Raw genomic sequence first — 22987 nt, 5'->3', positions numbered from 1 at the left:
TGGTGGCTGTGAGAGAAATAGTCTTAAGATAAACTGCTTAACAGAGTCAAGAGGCTAAACATTGTAAGTCATTCAATCTAACCCTTAGGTAGGGTTCATTTTAAATTACCTCTAATCCTCCAAATTTCCAGAGAACAAGATTTCACTAGGTTTTTTCAATAGATTGTTTAGCATTTTACATTCATATACTGCCTGTTAATCTCTCCGAGATCACAAGAAACAGGAGCGTGCTTATTCCTTCTTGCAGTTACTGTTCTTGATTTATTATTTCTCAAGATTGTGAAGCAGAGATGCTTAACTCTCTCCCCAGGCGACCATTAAAAATACAATCATGTTCTTTCTTTCATTATATCTCACTTGATGTTCCCCTAGGTAAACAACACTGTTTGAACATGTTTGAAATCTCTACCATTTAATGAGAGATTCTTACTGAAATGTAAGAATCAAAAAACCATGGAAGTCTGCTCTGATTCTTGATCTGTATGTTGGTAATGTGGGTATACTCAATTTGTAAAAAATTCAATTTGTTAAAAGAAAATCAATTTGTAAAAAAAAAAATTCTTTGAACTATAATTTGTTACTATAACTTTCTATATATATGTTATACTTCAATAAAGAAAAAAACCCTAAAGTCCATCAAAGCTCATATATGTCTATGATATGTCTCTTCTCTAAAATGCCAATTATTCTCACAGGAAAAATTCACATATTCTATTTGTGTGTCATGACTTATCTTCATAGTTACCCACTACCACTCTACCCCATTTATGATTAAAAAAGCAATATGTGTTAATTTCTTAAAAATTCAAACATTAAAAAAATCATCTATAACCTCATCCCCTAGATCTGCCACACTTAGAATTTAAATTCAGAGGCTTATGACTTCCACACTTCGCTATTATTAAAATATTTGTACCCTTTTCCAGACTTAGTGCACATCACTTTTTCTCTAGAAATTCTCAAAAATAAAGGAATATTGTTTAGAATCCTAGAATGCCAGTAATTAAACTAAACAGGTTTGAACACAAGCAATTTTTAAGCAGTAAATTTCTACTATTTCCTCACAATTTTCAGAGCTCATGTCTTTTCTGTATCCTCACAATGTCAACCTCAATGCAAGGCATACAGCAGATGTGTGTTGATGGAAATAAATGCAGTTCTCTAAAAGAAATGAGAATAGTCACTTTCAGATGATACAGTAATGTCTTGATTTCAATTTTCTAGGAAGAGAGGGCACAGAAGCCTCAGGAAAGTACTCTATCTACCTTTTTTTATTTATTAATCTGTTTATTTATTTTTGCTACTTTAAAGGAGTTACCAAATTCAATCATAGCAATATAATGTCTTTCTACCAAACTCCCCTACTTCCTTCCTTTTCTATCCACTGTCTATACAGGAATACAAGAAAAGCAGTAAGAAACAAGTCATCTCTTAACCACTACATTTTTTAAATATGAAAAATTTAAATTAAGTTTATATATACAGATTGGATTCTAATGTAACTAAAGTCAATTTTTTCATTGCCATTTCTATCTACTGATATAAATGAAGATATTTGCTTAGCATGCAACAGCTGCAAAAGAAATCAACTTTAAAAATCTACAAACCCAATGATTAACAAAGTATTATCCAACTCTGCAGATTTAAAGAGCGTAACAGAAGAGCTTCATGTAAATATTTTACGATCACTACATAGGAAATGCCACCTTTACTAAAATAAAGCCTTGCCGCTAGCTTACATGCTATAGATAGAATACCTCAGGAATATGATTTGCACCCTTCTAAGGCTATAAATAACAACTGTAATTGTGTAGATTTTTGGACTATTGTCAACAGTGAAACAAAAAAATCATATTAAATTGAACTAAAACTTTGTACTTTTAAATCATCTCAATAGGATAATTTCAAAACTTCTATCATTTTGTTGAAATTTAAGTACAGACATTTAAATTTTCAAACATGACACCTCTATTTTAAAGTTCCCAAATATTTTAAAGAATTCTGCTTTGTTTTAAAGTGCTAACCTTTAAGAAAAGCTATTTATAAATAAATTGCTGTATCAGAGGGTCTGGGAGCTCAAAGAAAACTCCGTTCTAATATTCCTCTTGATTCTTGGGCTATACACTGAAATCACATTATTCATTAAATTGCATATTTGTTCTTGAGGTACATTTTAACAAAACAGCTCTCACTAACAGATGACTGTTAGCCATACACATATGAATATCTATAATAGCTAGTTACTTACTGAGAGCCATGCAAGGGATTCCATGATTCGATGTTCACATCGTTCTAAATGTTTAATCATTTCTCTGGTCAAGTTGGCTTCTGCTTTGATAAAACTTTCAATCACTTTGTAAAAATCAAAAGCTTTTAAATTGAGTACATTCAAAATCCATGGAAAGGACAAATCTGTTCCAGTATCGAGATTCTGAGACGTACTTCCTAAAAATGAAAGAAAAAAATGTAACTTAGGTATGGATTGTTAAGCCTTGAACTAACATATTTTTCAGTTGGAAGGTTTTATCAAAAAAAAAAAAAAAATTAAAACACAGTAGAAAGGCTAAGCAAAAATTCTTATTTAGAACAGACTTTTTTATTCCGGGATCCACAGACTCCCAGGAAACAAGCTTCCAAAGTCTGAGTATGTGCATAGATGTCTTTCCTAGATAGAAGGCTCATAGCTTATATCCAATTTTCAGAGGTTTAAACATCCTAGACTTGTATCAGGGACAGGTTTACCATCTAACCAGCAATGTATTAGCATATCCATTTTAACTGTCTCATTAATCCCTTGTTAAGGGAGGAAAAGATTCCTTAAGATTTTGTTAATTTGATTGGTTAGAAAATGGTACCTGTTTTAATTGTGCACTTCTTGGTTATAAATGAGGATTCAGTTTTCCATATTTATTTACTAATTTAAGTTTCTCTTTCATTATATATTTGAATCCTTAGATCCTTAAATTTCCTTCCTTAGTTTTTATGCAAACAAAGCTTTTTTTTGACATTTGCAACGTTATTTGCAAAATAATACGTGTTTAAAATTATATTTTAAAAAAGCACTACCAGTGGCCTCTGTTCTGTTTATCTGGTGGATTCTAGCTCCAACCTTTGGTATCATGACCACAGAATATATATGTAGCAGTGCTTCCATATCAGTGATAGTGCTTCCTCAGGCATTTTACAATCTCATAAGCCTTCGAAGGGATTTCAATAGTCAAGTGTCCTGGATTCAGGACAGCCCAGAACTGGAGCCCAGTGAAACTATTTCCAAGGTGACCTGAAATAATTCAGCTTAATAAGCCACTTATAAGGTTTATGGTGAACAATTACATACTTCATTCTTGATTTAAAATATTTCTTCTCCTTAACTCCTCCATCCCCACCCCCAACCAAAAAAAAAACAAAAAACAAAAAACAAAAAAAACTCCACATAACACCTTAGGTAAGTTTTTTTAAACTTTAAATTGAACTGAAATATTTATTTACTAAAATTTAACTTACTGCTATATGTAGCCATAACAACCTCAAGAGCGCATGCCAACAAAGACTTATGAAAGATGTCGTCATTCAGCAGTTTGCTAAAGGAAGAAGAGAATGATTTTATAATGTTTACATTTATATAAAGAAGAAATTGTTTTACTAAAACAAAAATTTACCTAAAATTCTGAATGGATAATCGTTCTTCTTCCTAAAACAGATAAAAAAAAAATTTTTAACTGAAAACTTTTTTTATGTTGGCATTGAATTTTTTTTCTATTATGTCCTTCTTAACTTACTGATTTAAGCATGGATTCCATTACTCGGTAATACAATCGGACTCCAAGTTTATATCGCTACAAACAAACAAACAAAAATTAGATTCCACTATTTTAGAAAACCATAACAATTACTAATTTTTTAAGTTTTCTCTTGAGACACATTTCTGGCCCTTCTTAGGAATATGGCTACCAAGACATCACAAAAGTTAGCACACCTGAAACTCAAGACTTCAGTGTAAAATGAAGGTTAGCATTCCTGATAAATTTTCAGAAGAAGAGGTCCAGTACTTGGTTTTCCTTTATTTCACTTTAGTCTACATCATTCATCATACATATATGTACTAAGAACATACTATGTCCCTGGGACTATTTTAACCATTTTACATACTAATGTAATACTTTTTGTGTCCTAGGACATGTATTTTCAAGATAGCTCTCCAGGATTAAGACAATTGTCTCTTTCCATAAAAATGGCCAAGGCAAATAACAGACTAACTGATCTTATCAGCAAAAAGTTTTACTCAAATAACTAGTTTCCATTAGTCTAACAAATAGTCACATTTTAGATATACACACATTTCTTCATTGCAAATTATGAGTACAAATTTCAAATATAACCAAAAAGAACTTTTAAATATAATTCTGTAAAACACTGACGACATCAAAATATAACCTCACTAGACTGAAATAAATGTGTGATAGTACATTACAGTTTTCAAATATAATTTTTACATATTACCTCATTACTGCCACATAGCAAAGTAGAGCAAAATATCAAAACCTGAAACTCAGAGAATTTAAATGACAGCTTATGTATGACAGAACCAGATATAAATTCAGGGTTCTGATCCAGAGCCCATAATCTTACCAAATTTAGTTTCGGATTTTCTGAAATAATGATAACAGCAGTAAAAATAGTATCATTCAATAATATCACAGATAAACATCAATGTATAAAATGATCCTATTCATATAAGTACATGCATACATGATTATTAATATATATAAAAGTTAAAGAATATACACCAAAAACTTAATATTGTCAAGATTTAAGTGTTTTTTCTTACTTGTATTTTCTAAAATTTTTCTAAAATTTTCTGCATGTTTACTTTTGGTTTTTGCAATTGAGTGAGGGGAGTTAGTCCCATAAAGTTTTCCATAAACAGTAGCATACTCATGCAGCTGGGATATGATATCTGCCAATATTTTATACTATTGGACAAACACTATTACAGTATTCATACAATATGGACAAATGTTGCATTTGAAATTATTTACTATATAGAAGTACTAATCAAAATGAACTCAAGTTACCTGTGATCCAATTTCTATACATCCCTGCCCCACAGCTTTAGCAAATTTCTCTTTAAAGATGTGTCCAATATTCTTCACTCTTTTCAGGATACTTTCCTTTGGATTCACTGTGCAATTCTTTAAGAATGAAAGACAGAAATCAATGTTGAGGATATGGTTTAATCAGAGAATTAATATTTCCTGTTCTGTAATATATGACATCACTTTTAATGGTTTATACTGTGAAAACATTTCCACAACAAACTAGGTAAATACAACTACTCAAAATATGAAGAACTTAAAGGATTCCACTCTGGGATGCTAGTGACCAAAAAATACAAGAGTACAACTAAAACATCTATTATCTAAATTTTCTGCTGGCAAGTTAGGGAATAACAGATTTGTTAGCCTTTCCATTATCCATCAAAAACAGCCTCACAGATATTACAACTGATAACAGAGAAATACAAAGGATCATAAGAGACTACTATGAACAATTAAATGCCAACAAACTGGACAACCTAGAAGAAATGGATAAATTCCCAGAAACATACAACCTTCCAAGGTTGAATCATAAAGAACAGAAAATCTGAACAGACTGATTACTAGTAAGAAAAATGAATAGGTAACTAAAATACTCCCAATAAACAAAAGTCCAGGACCAGATGGCTTAATTGTGAATTCTACCAAACATTCAAAGAATTACTACCAATCCTTCTCAAACTGTTTTAAAAAACAGAAGATGAGGGAACACTCTCAAACTCATTTTATGAGGCCAACATTACCCTGATACCAAAAAGAGGATACCACAAGAAAAATAAACCATAGGCCAATATCCCTGTTGAACAAGGATGCAAAATTTTGTAAGGACAAAATACCAGCAAACCAAATTCAAGAGTATATTAAAAGGGTCATACACCATGATCTAGTGTGATTTATCCTAGGGATGGCAAGGATGGTTTAATATACTGTAAATCGATCAATGATACATCACATTAACAAAATAAAAGATAAAAATTATGTGATCATCTCAATAGATGCAGAAAAAGCATTAGACAAAATTCAACATTTATTTATGATAAAGACTTTTAACAAAGTGCGTACAGAGAGAATGCACCTCAATCAAATGAAGGTCATATATGACAAGCCCACAGCTAATATCATACTCAACAGTGAAAAGCTGAAAGCTTTTCCTCTAAGGTCAAGAACAATACAAGGATGCCCACTCTTGGAACTTATATCCCACATACTATTGGAAGTCTTAGGCCAATTAGGCAAGAAAAAGAAATAAAAGCCATTTAAATTGGAAAGGAAGAAGTAAAACTATCATTATTTTCAGATGACATGATATTATATATATAAAATTTTTTTAAATTTACAAAAAAACCTGTTAGAACTAATGAAAAATTAGTGAAGTCACAGGATACAAAATCAATGCACAGAAATCAGCTGCATTTCTATACACTAATAACAAACTATCAGAAAGAGAAATTAAGAAAACAATTGCACTTACAATAGCATCAAAAAATACCAAGGAATAAATTTAACCAAGAAGGTGAAAGACCTGTACAATATAAACTTAAGACACTAATGAAAGAAATTGAAAAATACATAAATAAATGTAGATATTCCATGCTCATAGATTGGAAAAATTAATGTTGTTAAAATGCCCCTACTACCCAAAGCAATCTACAGATTCAATAAAAATCCCTGTCAAAATTCCAATCATATTTATACAGAAATAGAACAAATAATACAAAAGTGTGTGTGGAACCAAAAAAGACCCCAAATAGCCAAAGCACTCTTGAGAAAGAAGAACAAAGCTGGAGGCATCAAACTATATTACAAAGCTGCAGTAATCAAAAGAGTTTGCTATTGGTAGAGATCAATGGAACAGAATAGAGAGCTCCAAAATAAATTCATACATAATCAATTAATTACCACAAAAAAAGCCAAGAATATACAATGAGGAAAGGATAGTCTCTTCAATAAATGTGTTAGGAAAACTGGAAAGCCAGTTTCAAAAAAATGAAATTATACCACTATCTAACACCATACACAAAAATTAACTCAAAATGGATTAAAAACTTGAACCTAAGACAAGAAACTCAAAAAAAAAAAAATGGGTGATAAGCTCCTTGACATTAGTCTTGGAGATGATTTTATGGAACTGACTCCAGAGAAAAGGCACCAAAAGCAAAAATAAACAAGTGGGACTATTTCAAACCAAAAAGCTTCTGCACAGTGAAAAAAACTATCAACAAAAGAAAAGACTGTCTAATGGATAAGAAAAGGTATTCGCAAACAAAATATCTGATAAAGGGTTAATATCCAAACATACAAAGAACTCATACAATTTAACATCAAAAAAAAAAGCTACCCAATTGGAAAATGGGCAAAGGAATTGAATGCACATTTTTCCAAAGAATACATACAGACGGCCAAGAGGCACATGAGAAGATGCTCAACATCACTAATCATCAGAGAAATGCAAATCAAAACTACAATGAGGTATCACCTTGTACAAATTAGAATGGCCATCATTAAAAAGTCCACAAATGATAAATGCTGGAGAGGGTGTGGAGAAAAGGGAACTCTCCTACACTGTTGGTAGGAATATCATTTGGTGAAACCATTATGGAAAACAGTATGTAGATTCCTCAAAAAACTAAAAATAGGCTTACCACATCTTCCAGCAATCCCACTGCTGGGCATATATCTAGAGGAAACTATACATACCCCAATGTTCACAGCAGCACAAGTTACAACAACCAAGACACAGAAGGAACCTAAATGTCCATTGACAGATGACTAGATAAAGAAATTGTGGTGTATATATACACAATGGAGTACTACTCAGCCATAAAAAAGAATAAAATGCCATTTGCAGCAACATGGATGAAACTGGAAATTGTTATTCTAAGTGAAGTAAGTCAGAAAGAGAAAGAAAAATACCATATGGTATCATTTATATGTGGAATCTGAAAAAAGGACTCAAGTGTCCTTATTTACAAAACAGAAACAGACTCACAGACACAGAAAACGAACTTACAGTCACGAGGGGGGATAGTGGTGGAGGGATAAATTGGGAGATCAGGATTTGCAGATATTAACTATTATATATAAAATAGATAAGTGGGAGAGGTATCGCTCAGTGACAGAGCATGCGCTTAGCATGCACAAGGTCCTGGGTTCAATCCCCAGTACCTCCATTAGCCAAACAAAACAAAACAAAACAAAAAAATAGATAAATCACAAGGCCCTATTATATAGCACAGGGAACTATATTCAATATTTTTTAATAGCCTATAACGGAAAAAGAATATGAAAAAGAATATATATATATATAACTGAATCACTAGAAACTAACACAACATTGTAAGCTGACTATACTTCAATAAAAAAAAATCATGAAATAAATAAAGTAAATAAATAAGTAACCAAAATGCAAATTTAAAAAAAGAGGTACAAACTTCCAGTTACAAAATAAATGAGTCATAGGTATGAAGTGTACAGTGTGGGGAATACAGTCAATCATTATGTAATATCTCTGTACAGAGACAGATGGTAACCAGACTTACTGTGGTGGTCATTTTGAGATGTTCAGAAATATTGGGTCACTATTCTGTGCACCAGAAACAAATACAGTGTTGTAGGTCAGTTATACTTCAAAAAACAAACAAATTCATAGAAGAAGAAATCAGACTTGTAGTTACTAGAGTTACTAGAGGCAGGGGGTGGAACTGAATGCAGGTGATCAAACGGTACAAACTTCCAGGTGTAAGATAAATAAGTACTAGGGATGTAGCGTACAACATGATTAATGTAATTTACACTGCTGTATGTTATATATGAAAGTTGTTTAGAAAGTAAATCCTAAGAGTTCTCATCACAAGGAAAACATTTTTTTAGATTTCTTTTATTTGGCATCCAAATGAGATGACGAACATTCCCTAAACTTACTGTGATAATCATTTCACGATGCATGTAGGTCAAATCATAAGCTGTGCACCTTAAACCTATACAGAGCTGTATGTCAATTACATCTCAATAAAACTGGAAGAAAAAAATGTCTATAGCTTCTAAGATTTTACTTACACAGAAGGAGATGGCATTAATTTTTAAAATGAAGAAACCTGAACTAATAAAGAAGTAAAAAGTCAAAGAACAACTTAATGATCTTCAAGATATGCCCATTCTGAGACAGGCGATTTGAAGTGTACATAAAACTTTGCAGTTAAGCTGTTAAGTTTCATTTAGTGTTAAGCTTTAATCTCCAGAAAATGTCTTTGAGGCAGAATTTTCTGCACAACTAAAGTATTTTAAAATAAAGAGAGTTCTTACATACTACAAATGCTGGAGGAAATATTGAAATCAGTATTTAAGAAGAGAGAGATTATCATTCTTTTTACTTCTATCTTATCCCCTCTAAAACTTCTAAGTAACTGGGTAGCTATGTTTGGGAAATATTCTTGTGCTACATACAATCCACAAATAAAAGCAACATTATGCAAACTGGACAAACAAAATAAGTTCTGAGCCAACACAATTATGCATATGATGACAGAAAATACTTTGTTAATTCCTGGGGTGGGGGTACAAGCAAGAAGATGACAACAGAATATGACAAAACCACAGGCAGCTTATGACATTAAACAGAATGTTAACTACATGAAGCACATAGTTACCAGAATAAGCCAAATTTTAATGTCTCCTAGCCTCATCCAATTTGCATGGAAGAGCATTTCAGTGGGTCCCAAGCCTTATCATTTGATTTTAAACAAGGAGTGGAGGAGCAATCAAGGAATATAGATGCTAGTTTTCATTCCTTCTCTTTCTCTCTCCCCTTTTAGAGGGGAGCGAGGGTAGCAGGGACCCTTCAGGTATCAAACTCAGGGTCTATCAAGAGTTGAAAACTGCACTGTGCACAGACAGGGCCACACAAGAAATGTAAATGAAAATGGGCTAAGTGAAAAAGACTATAGAGATATGGTAAATGTTAAATCCTGTCTAATGTCACTTTCAAAGAAAAGACCTTAAAAGCAGCCAGAGAGAAAAGATAGGTTAACTATAAAGGAATAACAATTGGATCGACAGAAGACTTCTTAATAGCAACCATGAGAGTCACGAAAATAGTAAAGTAGTATCTTCAAACTTCTAAGAGAAAGTAAAGGTCAACCTAGAATTGAAGATCTAGGGAAACTATCTTACAAAAAATAAGAGTACACGATATTTTAAGACAAAAAACAAAACAAAACCCTTGTAAATTCATCCCAAACTAACCCTCATTAAAGGAATTATTAAAAGATGTATCTAAAGAAAGAAGGAAATAATTTTGGAAGTGAAGTCTAAGTTGTAAGAAAGAATGGTAAGCAAGGCAAATAGTAAACATGAGAAAATAACAGTCTAAATAAAACAATGCTACTGATAATATCTAACTTGGAGGGTTTAAAAAAGCAAGAAATAAGATAACAGACAACTACATGCTGATTGGGAAATGAGTGTTTAAAAAATACTCAGTATTTTAACTTCTAATTTCAAATTTCTTTGCCAAGATATCACAATAAATGCTTCATACGTGGCTTACATTAAAGTAGGAAATCAGGTTTTCTGATGGTTGATCACTTGCTGAATTTAAGATCATCATTAATTGCTGGATGGTATTCATAACAGTCCTATGGAAAAAAAAATAGGAAGTAGTGTTAAGCAAAGAAGGAACAAAAAGAAAAAATGATATGTATCTTCACAAGTTACATACTATCTTCAATCTCACAGTCTTCTGTTTATCTTTAAGAAGTGCTCTGAAGTAATTAAGACTTTACAAAACCCTTAGTGTGCAGTTGTTCATAAGGAACTAGGAACTACACTTTAATCTTTAAGAAAGGGTATGTCCATAATCAGTAATTTCGTAATTAAAGAACTGATATGCTTATTTACTAATAAAACTATATATCAATAAAACAACTGGTCAAAGTAATGACATTATTTTAAGGAGAGAACATAAAAATGGCATCAAAATAGTAATCTTTTGAGAAAAATTATGATGATTAAATATTAAAATTTTTCAAAACAGACAGTAAGATATTTAGTAACTCAAGTAAAGAACCGACTGTCCTTTACAGAGATCTTTAAGATAAAAGCATATGCAATTTTAGAGATCATCATTGCTAAAACATAAAAGTAGGTCAATCTCCTAAGATCTCTTTAATTGTATAATTTTGTGTGTGTGTGTCTGTGCATGTATGGGTGGTATATGGTAAATATTAACGTTCCAATTTTGGAATAGCAGCACATTGTTACTCTGTAGGCAGTGTTTAATGATGCAAAAAACTAGAATGTTTATGGCTGAAAAGGTCCTTAAATATTATTTAATGAAACATGTTTGGTGTTCTCAGTCAAGCCTCTCTAAACTGCTATCTACACTTCCTAGAAGAAGAAGAATATGCTAAATATGAATTCATCAACTATTTATCAAATCTAGTCTTGCTCTTTCATTCCCACTGCCTACCTCTTGGTTCAGACCTTTAGCATCGCTCAACCAAATTACTGCAATAGATCATTTTGACAGAGATTTTGCCTATGTCTACGGCAGCAGGGTCTGGGCATATGTAATTTGAAAATAAAAACTCTTCAGGTTATCCTAATTTGCACCCCTGGTTTAGAACCGCTGAGACAGACTGACAGGTCTATTTCCCACCATGTCCTCTTCAGTCCATCTCTTCACAAACTACTACTATGTAACCTTTCAAAAAATCAAGTCTGATTTAATCCTATCCCTGCTTTAACCCCCCATGTATTGTATATCCTGCACAGCTGCTGAAGTCCAAACTTGTGAGTATGGAATATAAGGCCCTTCATGATCTAGTACCCACCCTCCTCTCCTGCCATCTCATCTTCCTACTTAGTTAAATCACCTCAGAGCTGCTTACAGCTCCCCAGACACATCGTGTGGTCTCATACTTTGGTGCCTTTGCACAGGCCATCACAGTCTCCTGTGACACTACTTAACATGTTTCAAAATTCAGTTCAAACATTACTTCACAGAGTTCCTTCTGTGGCATCTCATTAACTTGTCATAAGCCTATTACTGTATTTAAACAAAAATAAATTTTTATATGTACATACAGTCATTTGAAAAGTCTTACTGATTGTCTACCAAGTATTATCCTGGGTCCTAATTATCAAATGGGGAACAAAAAAGTCATGGTCCATGCGGTATGGACTTAAAAGCTACTGTGGGTATTGGCAAAAATAAGCAAACATACAAATGAATTTATAATTACAAATTGTGATACACACTATGAAGGAATAGAGCAGGATGCTGTGAGAAAGAATAATATAGGAAAATACTTCAAAGAGAAATAAATCATTAAAAAAGTAGTATCTGTACAGGAATCACATCATAATAAATGTGTTTAAAAATAAAAAAATAAAAAGTAATATTTGTGCTAAACCTAAAGAAAGAGTAGCAGCTGGTTGTTCACAGAAAGAAAAGAAAGAAGAGTTTCAAGAAGAAGGAGAAACAAGTGTGAAGGTCCTCAAGTACAAAAGAACTTAGAGAGTTCAGGAAACTGGCTAGTTCATCTTGAGTACGAAAACGAGATTGGAGAAGATAACATAAGCTAGATCATAAAAGATCTTCTAGGCACTGTTAAGGAATTTGCATTGTATTCCAACTGCAACAGGAAGCAATCACAAGTTTTAACAGCAGAGTGAACGTGATCTGATTTACATTTCTAGAATATTATTCTGGGGGCTCTCTGGAGAACATACTTGTGGTGCGGAGAGAGGAACAGTCATGAGAGTAGAAGCAGCAAGATCAGCTGGCAGGTTACTGCAAACAAAATCCAAGAGAAAGAGAAATATCTTGGACAAGGGAGGTAAGAGTAGAAATGGAGAAAAGCAGATGGACTTAAGAAATACTCTGGAGGTAGACTCAACAAGACTTGAAAACAGATTAGATGTGGGAAGTTAAGTGACGAAAAGGACATAAAAAAATGGTTCTAATCCTTCCAGGTTACACAGACCAAATAGTGATACTTTTTTTTCTTTTTTATTTACTGAGATGGGACACATTCTCACTCTAGGTTGTATCCCTTAAGGATAGGCAGAACTATGTCTAGCAATCGTATCTTCAGCAACTAGTGAAATATCTGGCACACAAAGAGCACTCGATATATATTTGTTGCATGTCATTGTCAACAAATGAATAAACCCAAAGCACTATAAAGCAATGAATAAATAATTATAATGAAAATCAAAAGTAAGAAAACTCATACCTAACTGGAGTCTGTGGAAGAATCACATTCACCTCTTCGTCAGGATTACTTTTTTGTGGAGTTCTCTGTATTTCAGAACTAAATAATGATAAGCAAAGTCATTCTAATGGGAAATTTACAATTTGTGCTTTATGAGTCAAAAAAGCAGTACAATACCTTCTGCTGCCTCATAACATCATACAAAATGGTTAAGTAAATAACAGAAGTGATAGGAAATAGATGATCCAAAAGATGCTTAAATAAATAAAATTTTATTTTCTTCATTATTGTTTTTAAGTTGGGTTTCTTTCCATAGGTTTATGACAAATAGATGTACAAACAGTAAGAATATTTTGAAAGTGAAAGTTAGATGTTCGTTTTCTCCAGAATGTTAGATATTGATGACATTACTAGCCAAGCTGTTCAGTATCAAAAAATATCAAAGCTCAAGTTTTTCAATCATTATGCCTTCCAAAAACTTTACTTTGACTTAAATAAAATTAAAAACATTTTTCTTATATTTAACTTCCAAAGTGTATATGTGTGTATATGTATGTGTGTGTGTGTGTGTGTGTGTGTGTGTGTGTGTGTGTGTGTATTAAGTTAATATTTAAAGATTTCATGCTGAAGACATAAAATTAACCACACTTGATGATTCTAAAATTTTGTACAGGCACATCTCATTTCATTGCACTTCACTTCATTGTGTTTGGCACATACTGTTTTTTTTTACATATTGAAGGTTTGTAAACCCTGCATTGTCAGATAATGGTTAGCATTTTTTTAGCTATAAGGTATTTTTAAATTAAGGCATGTACATTGTTTTTTAGATATAATGCTACTACACATGTAATAGACTATAGTACAATGTAGACATAACTTTTATATGCACTGGGAAACCAAAACGTGTGTGACTTGCTTCATTGCAATATTCACTTTATTGCAGTGCTCTGGAACCAAACTCACAATATCTCAGAGGTGTGCCTGTAGTTACTCTTAACCAGTCCCACTTTAGGATTTTATATGACAATTCAAGAGAATGCAATTTTACATTAACTTTTAAAAAAATGAAGCAGCATATCAACAAATATAAATATACCATGTACAATACCTGTCTGTAGGATCAGCCTGAAGAGTTTTATCATGATCCAGAAATAATCTTGCATCTAGATCTTTGTTTTTAAGGTAAATTTCTTCATACTGTTTAGAGAGACTTTCCACCTCAAAGGAAAAAAATATTAATGATTATCTTTTTCATGTCATTATATCTCAGTGCACAGAAGTACAGACTTTAATTAAAGAATTTTTGTAAAACATACACTTAATTTTGCCTTATATAGACTTCACACACAATATAAATAAGGCATATCTAAATGAGAAGCAAAGAAAACTGCAAAATTTTTCAACTCTAATTTTAAACCTATTTTATGTACCCCAGACATTAAAATTTTATCTAGACAAGGATCACCAATGCTACAGAAGAATACTGAAATGGAACATAAGACAAAAACTTAATTGCCAAGATCTTCCATTCCAAATACCCCTCACTTTAAATCTTCTACTACATTTATCAATATAAAATAATTTTTCAAACACTGTAACAAATCTTCTTGATTCAAATCTTGATTATACATTCTGCCTATCTTTTCTTTGCATTCTTTGGTTCACTCTGACTCCCCTCATTTAGGTATTCTGGGCAAGAGTATTTGCTCAATTAATTAGTCCAATTAACATATTTGCACAATTTATTTCCAATCTTATACACTTTTTCAATTGCTAGAATCTGCAGTTCTTTTATCAGTTCTGATTCATAATTTTCTAATAATATAAAAACCAATGCTCAACAGACAACAACTATTTAGCATACCTTCTGCAGTGACTTTTAAAGCTAAAGTGTTTCCAACCTGAGAGAGCCAAAACTGTATTCTAAAAGGAGTGGTAGGAAGAAACCCAGTTAAACGTAAACTCTTTGTTTGTCTGCATACGTTTTTAAGGCAGAACAGTCATTCATGTTTGGCTAAGTTTAATTGTTGTTCCTGCCTTATCTCAGTGAGGCACTAATTATCAATCATTTATTGATCGGTAGCTATTAGTGCTATATGAAAAATACTGGGGAAATAACAATAACAACAATTCTGTAACCCTCTCAAAAGGAAAAAAAATTACCAGTGTCCAAGATTCTTTAGAGTTGTAAACAGCGTATTTTGGGGGACATAAGTTGGTAACAGGGCTCAGTAATACAGTATGTGGCCTCTACTTGTCTCGTTAGTACCATGTCTTAACACTCTTCTGCTCTGTATCCCGATCTTAATGAGTTAGTTGGAGTCCACTGAACAGACCTGGAAATGTCACTTCTCGTGAATCTTAGCTCAGAAATCACATCTCCTCCAAACAGCTTTCCACAAAACCTATCTGCCCCACTTTGGATTAGGTAGCCCTTCTCTGAGATATCACAACACCCTGTGCACACATCTGCTAGACTCTTGTAGACTCCTGTAATGTTCTACTTCATCTTTCTCTCCCATTAGCACCTTAATGACAACTGGCTGTGAGTTAAATCTCTACTAATGATATCTAGCGAAATGCCTGGCACATATTAAGCACTCACCAAATAACTGTTAAATGAATAGGCTCCTTAATTCAAGGACTAGCTACCTGATTCAGCCTAGCTATCTGATTTCATGTCTTTTGATCTTGGTGACTCATTCTAGCTGCTTCTAAAACATTGCTTTATCACTGAGTACTTGTCTTCATCCTTTATCCAAGCATCCTTTTCTCCACATATTTCACTTTACCACATAAAGTTCTCAGTTGTTCTGTTCTCATTGAAGAGCAAGATATTTGAGGCAAAATGTGAAAAGGAACAGGTAGATGGATGGCATACCACTAAGAACATTTCTACAATATAATCACAGTTGTTTCAACTGAATTTATTCCCAATTAAGTAATTCTTTAAAATACTCAAAAGAGATCCTCCAAAGTACAGTAATGTCAATAATGCTGACAGCACAATCATGGCGCCTACGTTTAAGGAAATGTAGCAAAGTGAATTAGAATCAAAACTAGATTGTGGAAATTTGGTTACATTTAAATATTTAATGGCATTTAGAAATTCAAAAGCCTATATTTTGATTTTTGAAAAATTTCAGTATAAATCAATTTCTGTTGATTAAAAAATGCTGTTTATTTATACATTTGAGCATATATTCAAAATGATTTTTTGTTATTATATGAAGTTGATTCACCACAATTCTATTTAGATTCTTTCCTGGAGTAAAAAATATTTAACATAAAATGATCTTAAGAAATTTAGACTATTCCTCCCTCCCAAAAGTCCTAAAACACATTAGCTTTTTATTATGTTTTCTTTCAGATTACCTCTGGAAGTCCATTAGAAGCTACAATTCCAAGAGAATTCATAAAAGGGATAAAATTTTTGAAATAAACATTTTTCACCTGAAAAAGATAAACATGATCATTAAAATTTTTTTAAAATTTCTGTCATTATTAACACAAGACTGAGAGTGTTAACTGACATTTTGATCAATGACTTACATTCAACCCAGTGTGATGCTTATTTATAATTAATTCAATTATTCACTTTTTAATTTATGTGAGGCAGATTTCAGGTTATAAAATGGAGGTGCAGGGTTTTATGAGAAGTAAACCCATTGAAACCAACTTCAATATCCCACATTTAACAAGTGGTATAAAGATGGGAGACTCAAAAAAATTAAGCAACTTAACCAAAGTTACACAGTGAGGAAGTGGCAGAGCTGGAATTGAAACTCAATCTATCATCAAAGCCAAACTCCTTTCACTTCTCTAAACTGTGTCTGATTTTTTTCCAAAGCATATTTTTGGGCCACTTCACACACATATCTAGCTTAGGGAATATCAAGTCAATTATTTTAGCATAAATTTAGGAAAATAACTTGTTTTTTAAGAAAATAATTTCAAACACTCAATTCAATTCAAAACCAAGTGAAAATGTTTTGTGGAATTATGCAGTTTCAAACAAAAAATCCTACGTTAACATGGACAATAAAGACCATCCCTGGAAAACCTAGAGTTATAGCCCTGGCTATTCTACACTTGCAGTATGTTTTGCAATTTTAAACAACTTACTTTTTCTTCATTTAATGTCCTTTTCCAACTTTGGAGTCTATGTTTATTAAGGCAGAAATAATTTAAGATCTTCCTATTAATAAGTTTCTATCTTCTATTTCACAAATAAGTTTTAACAATTAAGCTTCTGTAATATTTATTAGTATAATGTTTTCTAGTTAACTAATCTAGTTTTCTAATCCCACTTAACTGGAATAGTTATAAGGTAGGTGGTTCTATTTAACCAATTAGTATGACTAACCAATAATTATATAACCATAAATATAAGTACAAATATTTATATAACCATAAATGCTGTATGTAAATAATCAATTAATGTGAATTACCATTAAAGCTATTAATCACCTACACTTTACAAATCATTATTACATTCTAAATTATTAAATATAATTTTTTTAAAAAGGAAAAACATGATTTATTCCTGATTTTTAAAATGCAATTTTATAAGTAGTTCTGAAATTTAGAGAATTAACAACCAGGAATTAGAAAACTACATTTATTCCTATTCATTATCTTCAGGCACTAAGCAACAGACTAGAGTAAAAAAAAGCAATATTTCAACTACATTTGTCAGCTTATTAGCAAAGATAATTTGTGATTGTAGAAAAGTAAAAAAGTAAATACATATGTATAAGGTTTATGTATCTATGTATTTAGTTGAAATTAATAAAAGCCACAGTGCTAAAACCCAGATATCTTGAGAAATCATTCCAACACTTCTTAAACTAGATTTTGATTCCTTCCCAGAGCTGACAGAGAAATTTCAAAGACGCAACATTTCAGACAGCTATTTGGCGGTAGTGAGTAGTGGACAATATAACAATCTACGAGAGAAAGAGCATGGCACAGTGAAAGAAGCACTCGTAGCAGATGTTCCAAAGTATAGACTCTGTTAGTAATCAGCTATCAGTCTCTAGAGGCTTGTTTACTCATGACTAAAAGGAGCTGAGAACATTACTTGTAAGATTCCTTCCAATTCCTTCCAATCTAGCATTCCAGATTTTATTAACAAGATAAGCATTTCTTGGGTGTTCATGTATTCTCTACCAGCCGTTAACATTAGAAAGAGAGTAATTATAGATGGCTGAACAGAAATTTAATGTTAGTATCACTTATCACTAAACCAAACACTAGGATTTTCTTAGCAGGATATTTTAAAACATTAGGGTTATCAGTAACCACAGAGGAATCAAAGAACAAATACATTTGAAAACTACTAACTTAATGATGTACATTTCAGTGATTCCAGAGTGAGGGAGCTACTCTCTTGAAAATCAAAGTAACTTAATATGAAAATTAAACTTTTTCTAAATATTTTGCTACTGCAAAAGAATTGGCACTAATTACAAAAAGCAAGCTCATCATGAAAGAATTATATACTGTTAGGAAGAACTTACATCTAAATCTACTTTAACTATTTTAAAGAAATCATGAAGTTAAATTACCTCATCTATATTACATTCATGTTCTTTACAGAGAACTTCAATAATTCTTGTATCATTTTCTAGTTGTTTTGCTATCCGTGCACTCCTGTTCTGACCTCGCCTTGGTGTTCGAGGTGAACCATTAATAGGTATTACAGCTGTTTCTGTAAAAATGGTAAATTAGATAAGAACAATTGCACATTCCACTGTATAAAATAATGAAGTATTCTAATCATAATTCGGAAGGTCAGAAATAATCTTGGTAACATTCTGCTACTTTTATTTATTAGGCTTCATTAAAAAGCTAATGGTTTAATCTATTTACTGAGTATCTATTGTAAGTTATATACTGGTAATAGTTTCTGTCATCCCTATTCTATTCTGCCCCCAACTAGCCCAAAAAGAAACTTACAATCCCATAGACAAATAAGAAAAAGGCAAGGGAAACAGCCAGCTTATAGACTAATTCTAAGTGTATCCTACTCAGTCTGCAAGGGGAAAAATGTTTTCTATCTTAAAAGAGTCTTAAAAATAATAAGCAAGTATTTATGGATTCAATTTCTAGACATAGGATAAAAATAAATAAGTTTAATTTAAAGTTTTAGCAACACTGTATAATTATAATGCTTTTAAAAATAAGCATATAAATATAATAATGTGATACTAAACTGCGATTTAAAACAAAAAGTCTCCTGGATTATTTTGAGTATTTCCAATTCAAATTGAATGTGGATTCAGCTATTAAAGAGATCACATATGACTCAGTATAAAAAGTATTAACTGCCTCTAGGCCCGACCAATAACTTACAGGAAATTGAGAGGACAGAGGAACATGTTAAACTATACCACAGAATGCAATCAGTAAAAATTAAACCACAGGAAACTCAACAGAACAAATCACCTGATTATTTAATAAATAAATTATAAGAAAAGAGAGAGAGAAAGATAGATGCAGGAACTTTTTAAGACTTAAAAGCATGTCAGTCAATCACAAAGTATAGATCTTATCTAGATTCTGATTTCTCAACCTGTAAAAATTTTTTTAAAATTACTTTTATAAAACAATTGAAAATATGGACACTTACTCGATATTTGGTGGTATTAAGGAATCACTATTAATTGATTTTTAGGAGTGATAAGGGTACTGTCTTTATACTTTTTAAAAAGACTTTATCTTTCGGAGATACATACTGAAATTTATAAGGATGAAATGACATGCAAAAATGTGCTTGAAAATAATATAGCTGTGGAACTGAGCAGTAGATAGGACTACGAGTTGACCATAAGTTAAACATTGAGGGCAGGTGATAAGCACATAAAGGCTTATTATACTAATTTCTACTTTTATGTTCACTTGAAATTCTCTGTAATAAAAATTTAATTTAAAAAATTTATCATAGCCAGTCAATTCAACACCTCATCCCATTTCTCTTTAATATGGCACTTAGAGAATTAAATATGCATTTAAATTATCCAAAAGAACAAAGCCTGTCAACCTAAAGTTACATCCTACATCAACTTATTAAAGTTATAACATTAAAAAAAATGAGGAAAAGGGATATAAAGATTTTTAAAGATTCAGAAATTTAAAAAATATATTGTCTTCTATTTTTTCCCTCTATTTTGCATGTGGTTTTCGTTAAGCAACCTGCATTTACTGTCAAATTATGTTCAAAACATTTTCAAAATTTTGCTCCAGACTTCATTTTTTCCATGATGTTATTGTTCACAAAGATGAACTAGATTTCAGCTTTTTAGCCACTTCAACACCACTTTGAGACTTCTATGTTTTTAACTGTCTCTAGTAATCAGTTCAGGCTTAGTTAAGTTTACATTTTTCCGTAATGTAGTAAGTGATTTTTAAATCCTACTCTACATGCCACCAAAGGAAGTAGCTCCACTCTAAGAGAGATATACTTATCTTTGCTTAATGTTATCTAATTATTTCAGGAATAATTATTATTTAAAGACACGTTCCACCTCATCACCCACTGAAGTGGATCAATTACAGTTTACATGCAAAAAAAAAATCTATCACATAACCATTAACAAAAGTTTAATCTTTTCCTGTAGAAGGGGCCACTCTTTCCCATGCAATTTCTTTCAGATCTGTGCCTTGTCTCTTGATTTTCTCTTTACAGGGAATGCCCTTTCCCAACTTCCCACAACACTCAAATCCTAACTACTCTTCAACACCCAGTTCAAATGCCACCACTTTTATATGGTCTTCCTCAGTCTTCCCCAGCTGAGAAAACTTTCCCATATTCTAAACTCCCAAAGCATTTGCTGTGTTTTAGCCCAGACCACTTTCAACCATATACTCTAATTACTTGCTTGTCTTATCTCAACTTCTATGTCTTATACTATAAGGGCAGAGTCCATGTCTGCTTTCTTTTTTATTGCTCCCTTCACTCTAGAACCATGTTTTGGATCTAGTAGATGGTCAATAAACAACTGTTGAATGATAAAGTAGGAAAGGCATAAATTGCTTAAAATACTTACTATATGGTTCTTTGAGCAATGCAGGAGGTGAGAGTTTGATAAAATAGTCAAGGACACAGAGCATTAACTGAAATGAGATCACCAGATCATCTTCCACTTGCAATACTTCCCCTGAAAATAAAAAAGATTCACATTTTAAGGTAGAGATTGAGGTCTTTCAGTCAGGGGAAATTGTGGGTATGGGTGTATCTATGTATTCATTTATCCAACAAACACTAGAAGCATATTAAAGATCTTTCTTTTTCCTTTTTTTTTTTTACAAAAATTCAGTTAGATTTGAAATATATAAAAATATATGAAGTATAATTCTACCATGAGAATTTTACTTTTAGGTATTATTACTATAATTCAGTCCCTATGTCTAAATTTATATTGACTTTTTTTTCCTTCTTTAAACTCACTTCCAGTTTTGGTTACAGTTATAAAATTCACTACCCCTGAAAATCATTTTGAAGAATGACACATGCTAATCTTCAATCCTATTTATTTGTGAAACCTCAAATATGTTCAATTTTAACCCACCTTAAAAATATTACAATAACTAAAGCCATTAAGAAATAACAACATCACATCAACAAGAGAAAGGACAAAAACCACGTGATCATCTCAATAGATGCAGAAGAAGCATTTGATAAAATTCAACACCCATTTATGATAAAAACTCTCACCAACGTGGGTATAGAGGCAACATATCTCAACATAATAAAAGCTATATATGACAAACCTACAGCCAGCATAGTACTCAATGGTGAAAAACTCAAAAGCTTCCCACTAAAATCTGGGACAAGACAAGGCTGCCCACTATCACCACTCCTATTCAACATAGTCTTGGAACTCCTAGCCACAGCAATCAGGCAAGAGAGAAATAAAAGGGATCCAAATTGGAAAAGAAGAGGTAAAAGTGTCACTATATGCAGATGACATGATACTACAAATAGAAAACCCTAAAAGGTCCACACAAAAACTACTAGAAATAATTGAAGAATTCAGCAAGGTAGCAGGTTACAAGATTAATGTTCAAAAATCAGTTACATTTCTTTACACTAATGATGAATCAACAGAAAAAGAAAGTAAAGAAACAATCCCCTTTAAAATAGCACCCAAAGTAATAAAATACCTAGAAGTAAATCTAACCAAGGAGGTGAAAGACTTATACACGGAAAACTATAAAACACTGATGAAGGAAATTAAAGAAGACTTTAAAAAATGGAAAGATATCCCATGCTCCTGGATTGGAAGAATCAATATTGTTAAAATGGTCATACTGCCCTAGGCAATCTAAAGATTTAATGCAATCCCTATCCAATTACCCAGGACATATTTCACAGAACTTGAACAAATCATAATAAAACTTATATGGAACCACAAAAGACCTAGAATTGCCAAAGCATTACTGAAGAAAAAGAAAGAGGCTGGAGGAATAACTCTCCTAGAATTCAGACAATACTACAGAGCTACAGTAATCAAGACAGCATGGTATTGGTACAAAAACAGACATATGGACCAATGGAACAGAACAGAGAGCCCAGAAATGAACCCACAAACTTTTGGTCAACTAATCTTCGACAAAGGAGGCAAGAATACGCAATGGAATCAAACAGTCTCTTCAGCAAATGGTGTT

At 32.1% G+C, this 22987-nt stretch overlaps 1 protein-coding gene across 2 annotated transcripts in view; it reads right to left on the bottom strand.

The window, feature by feature from the left end:
* The window catches only part of RB1 (RB transcriptional corepressor 1), a 106890-nt gene that overhangs the window by 45872 nt on the left and 38031 nt on the right, over positions 1 to 22987 (bottom strand). For both annotated transcript variants that reach the window (XM_032496148.1, XM_032496149.1), the window contains 11 exons: positions 21367 to 21477; positions 18886 to 19028; positions 16691 to 16768; positions 14424 to 14533; positions 13334 to 13411; positions 10642 to 10729; positions 5076 to 5192; positions 3780 to 3836; positions 3660 to 3691; positions 3505 to 3581; positions 2249 to 2445 (listed from right to left, as the gene is read on the bottom strand). In XM_032496148.1, coding sequence (XP_032352039.1) covers positions 2249 to 2445; positions 3505 to 3581; positions 3660 to 3691; positions 3780 to 3836; positions 5076 to 5192; positions 10642 to 10729; positions 13334 to 13411; positions 14424 to 14533; positions 16691 to 16768; positions 18886 to 19028; positions 21367 to 21477 — 1088 coding nt within the window. The remainder of the gene's footprint in view (positions 1 to 2248; positions 2446 to 3504; positions 3582 to 3659; positions 3692 to 3779; positions 3837 to 5075; positions 5193 to 10641; positions 10730 to 13333; positions 13412 to 14423; positions 14534 to 16690; positions 16769 to 18885; positions 19029 to 21366; positions 21478 to 22987) is intronic.

This window comes from Camelus ferus, chromosome 14 (assembly GCF_009834535.1).
Source record: "Camelus ferus isolate YT-003-E chromosome 14, BCGSAC_Cfer_1.0, whole genome shotgun sequence".
NCBI classification, from domain to species: domain Eukaryota; kingdom Metazoa; phylum Chordata; class Mammalia; order Artiodactyla; family Camelidae; genus Camelus; species Camelus ferus.
This window is presented reverse-complemented; position numbering and strand designations above follow the sequence as displayed.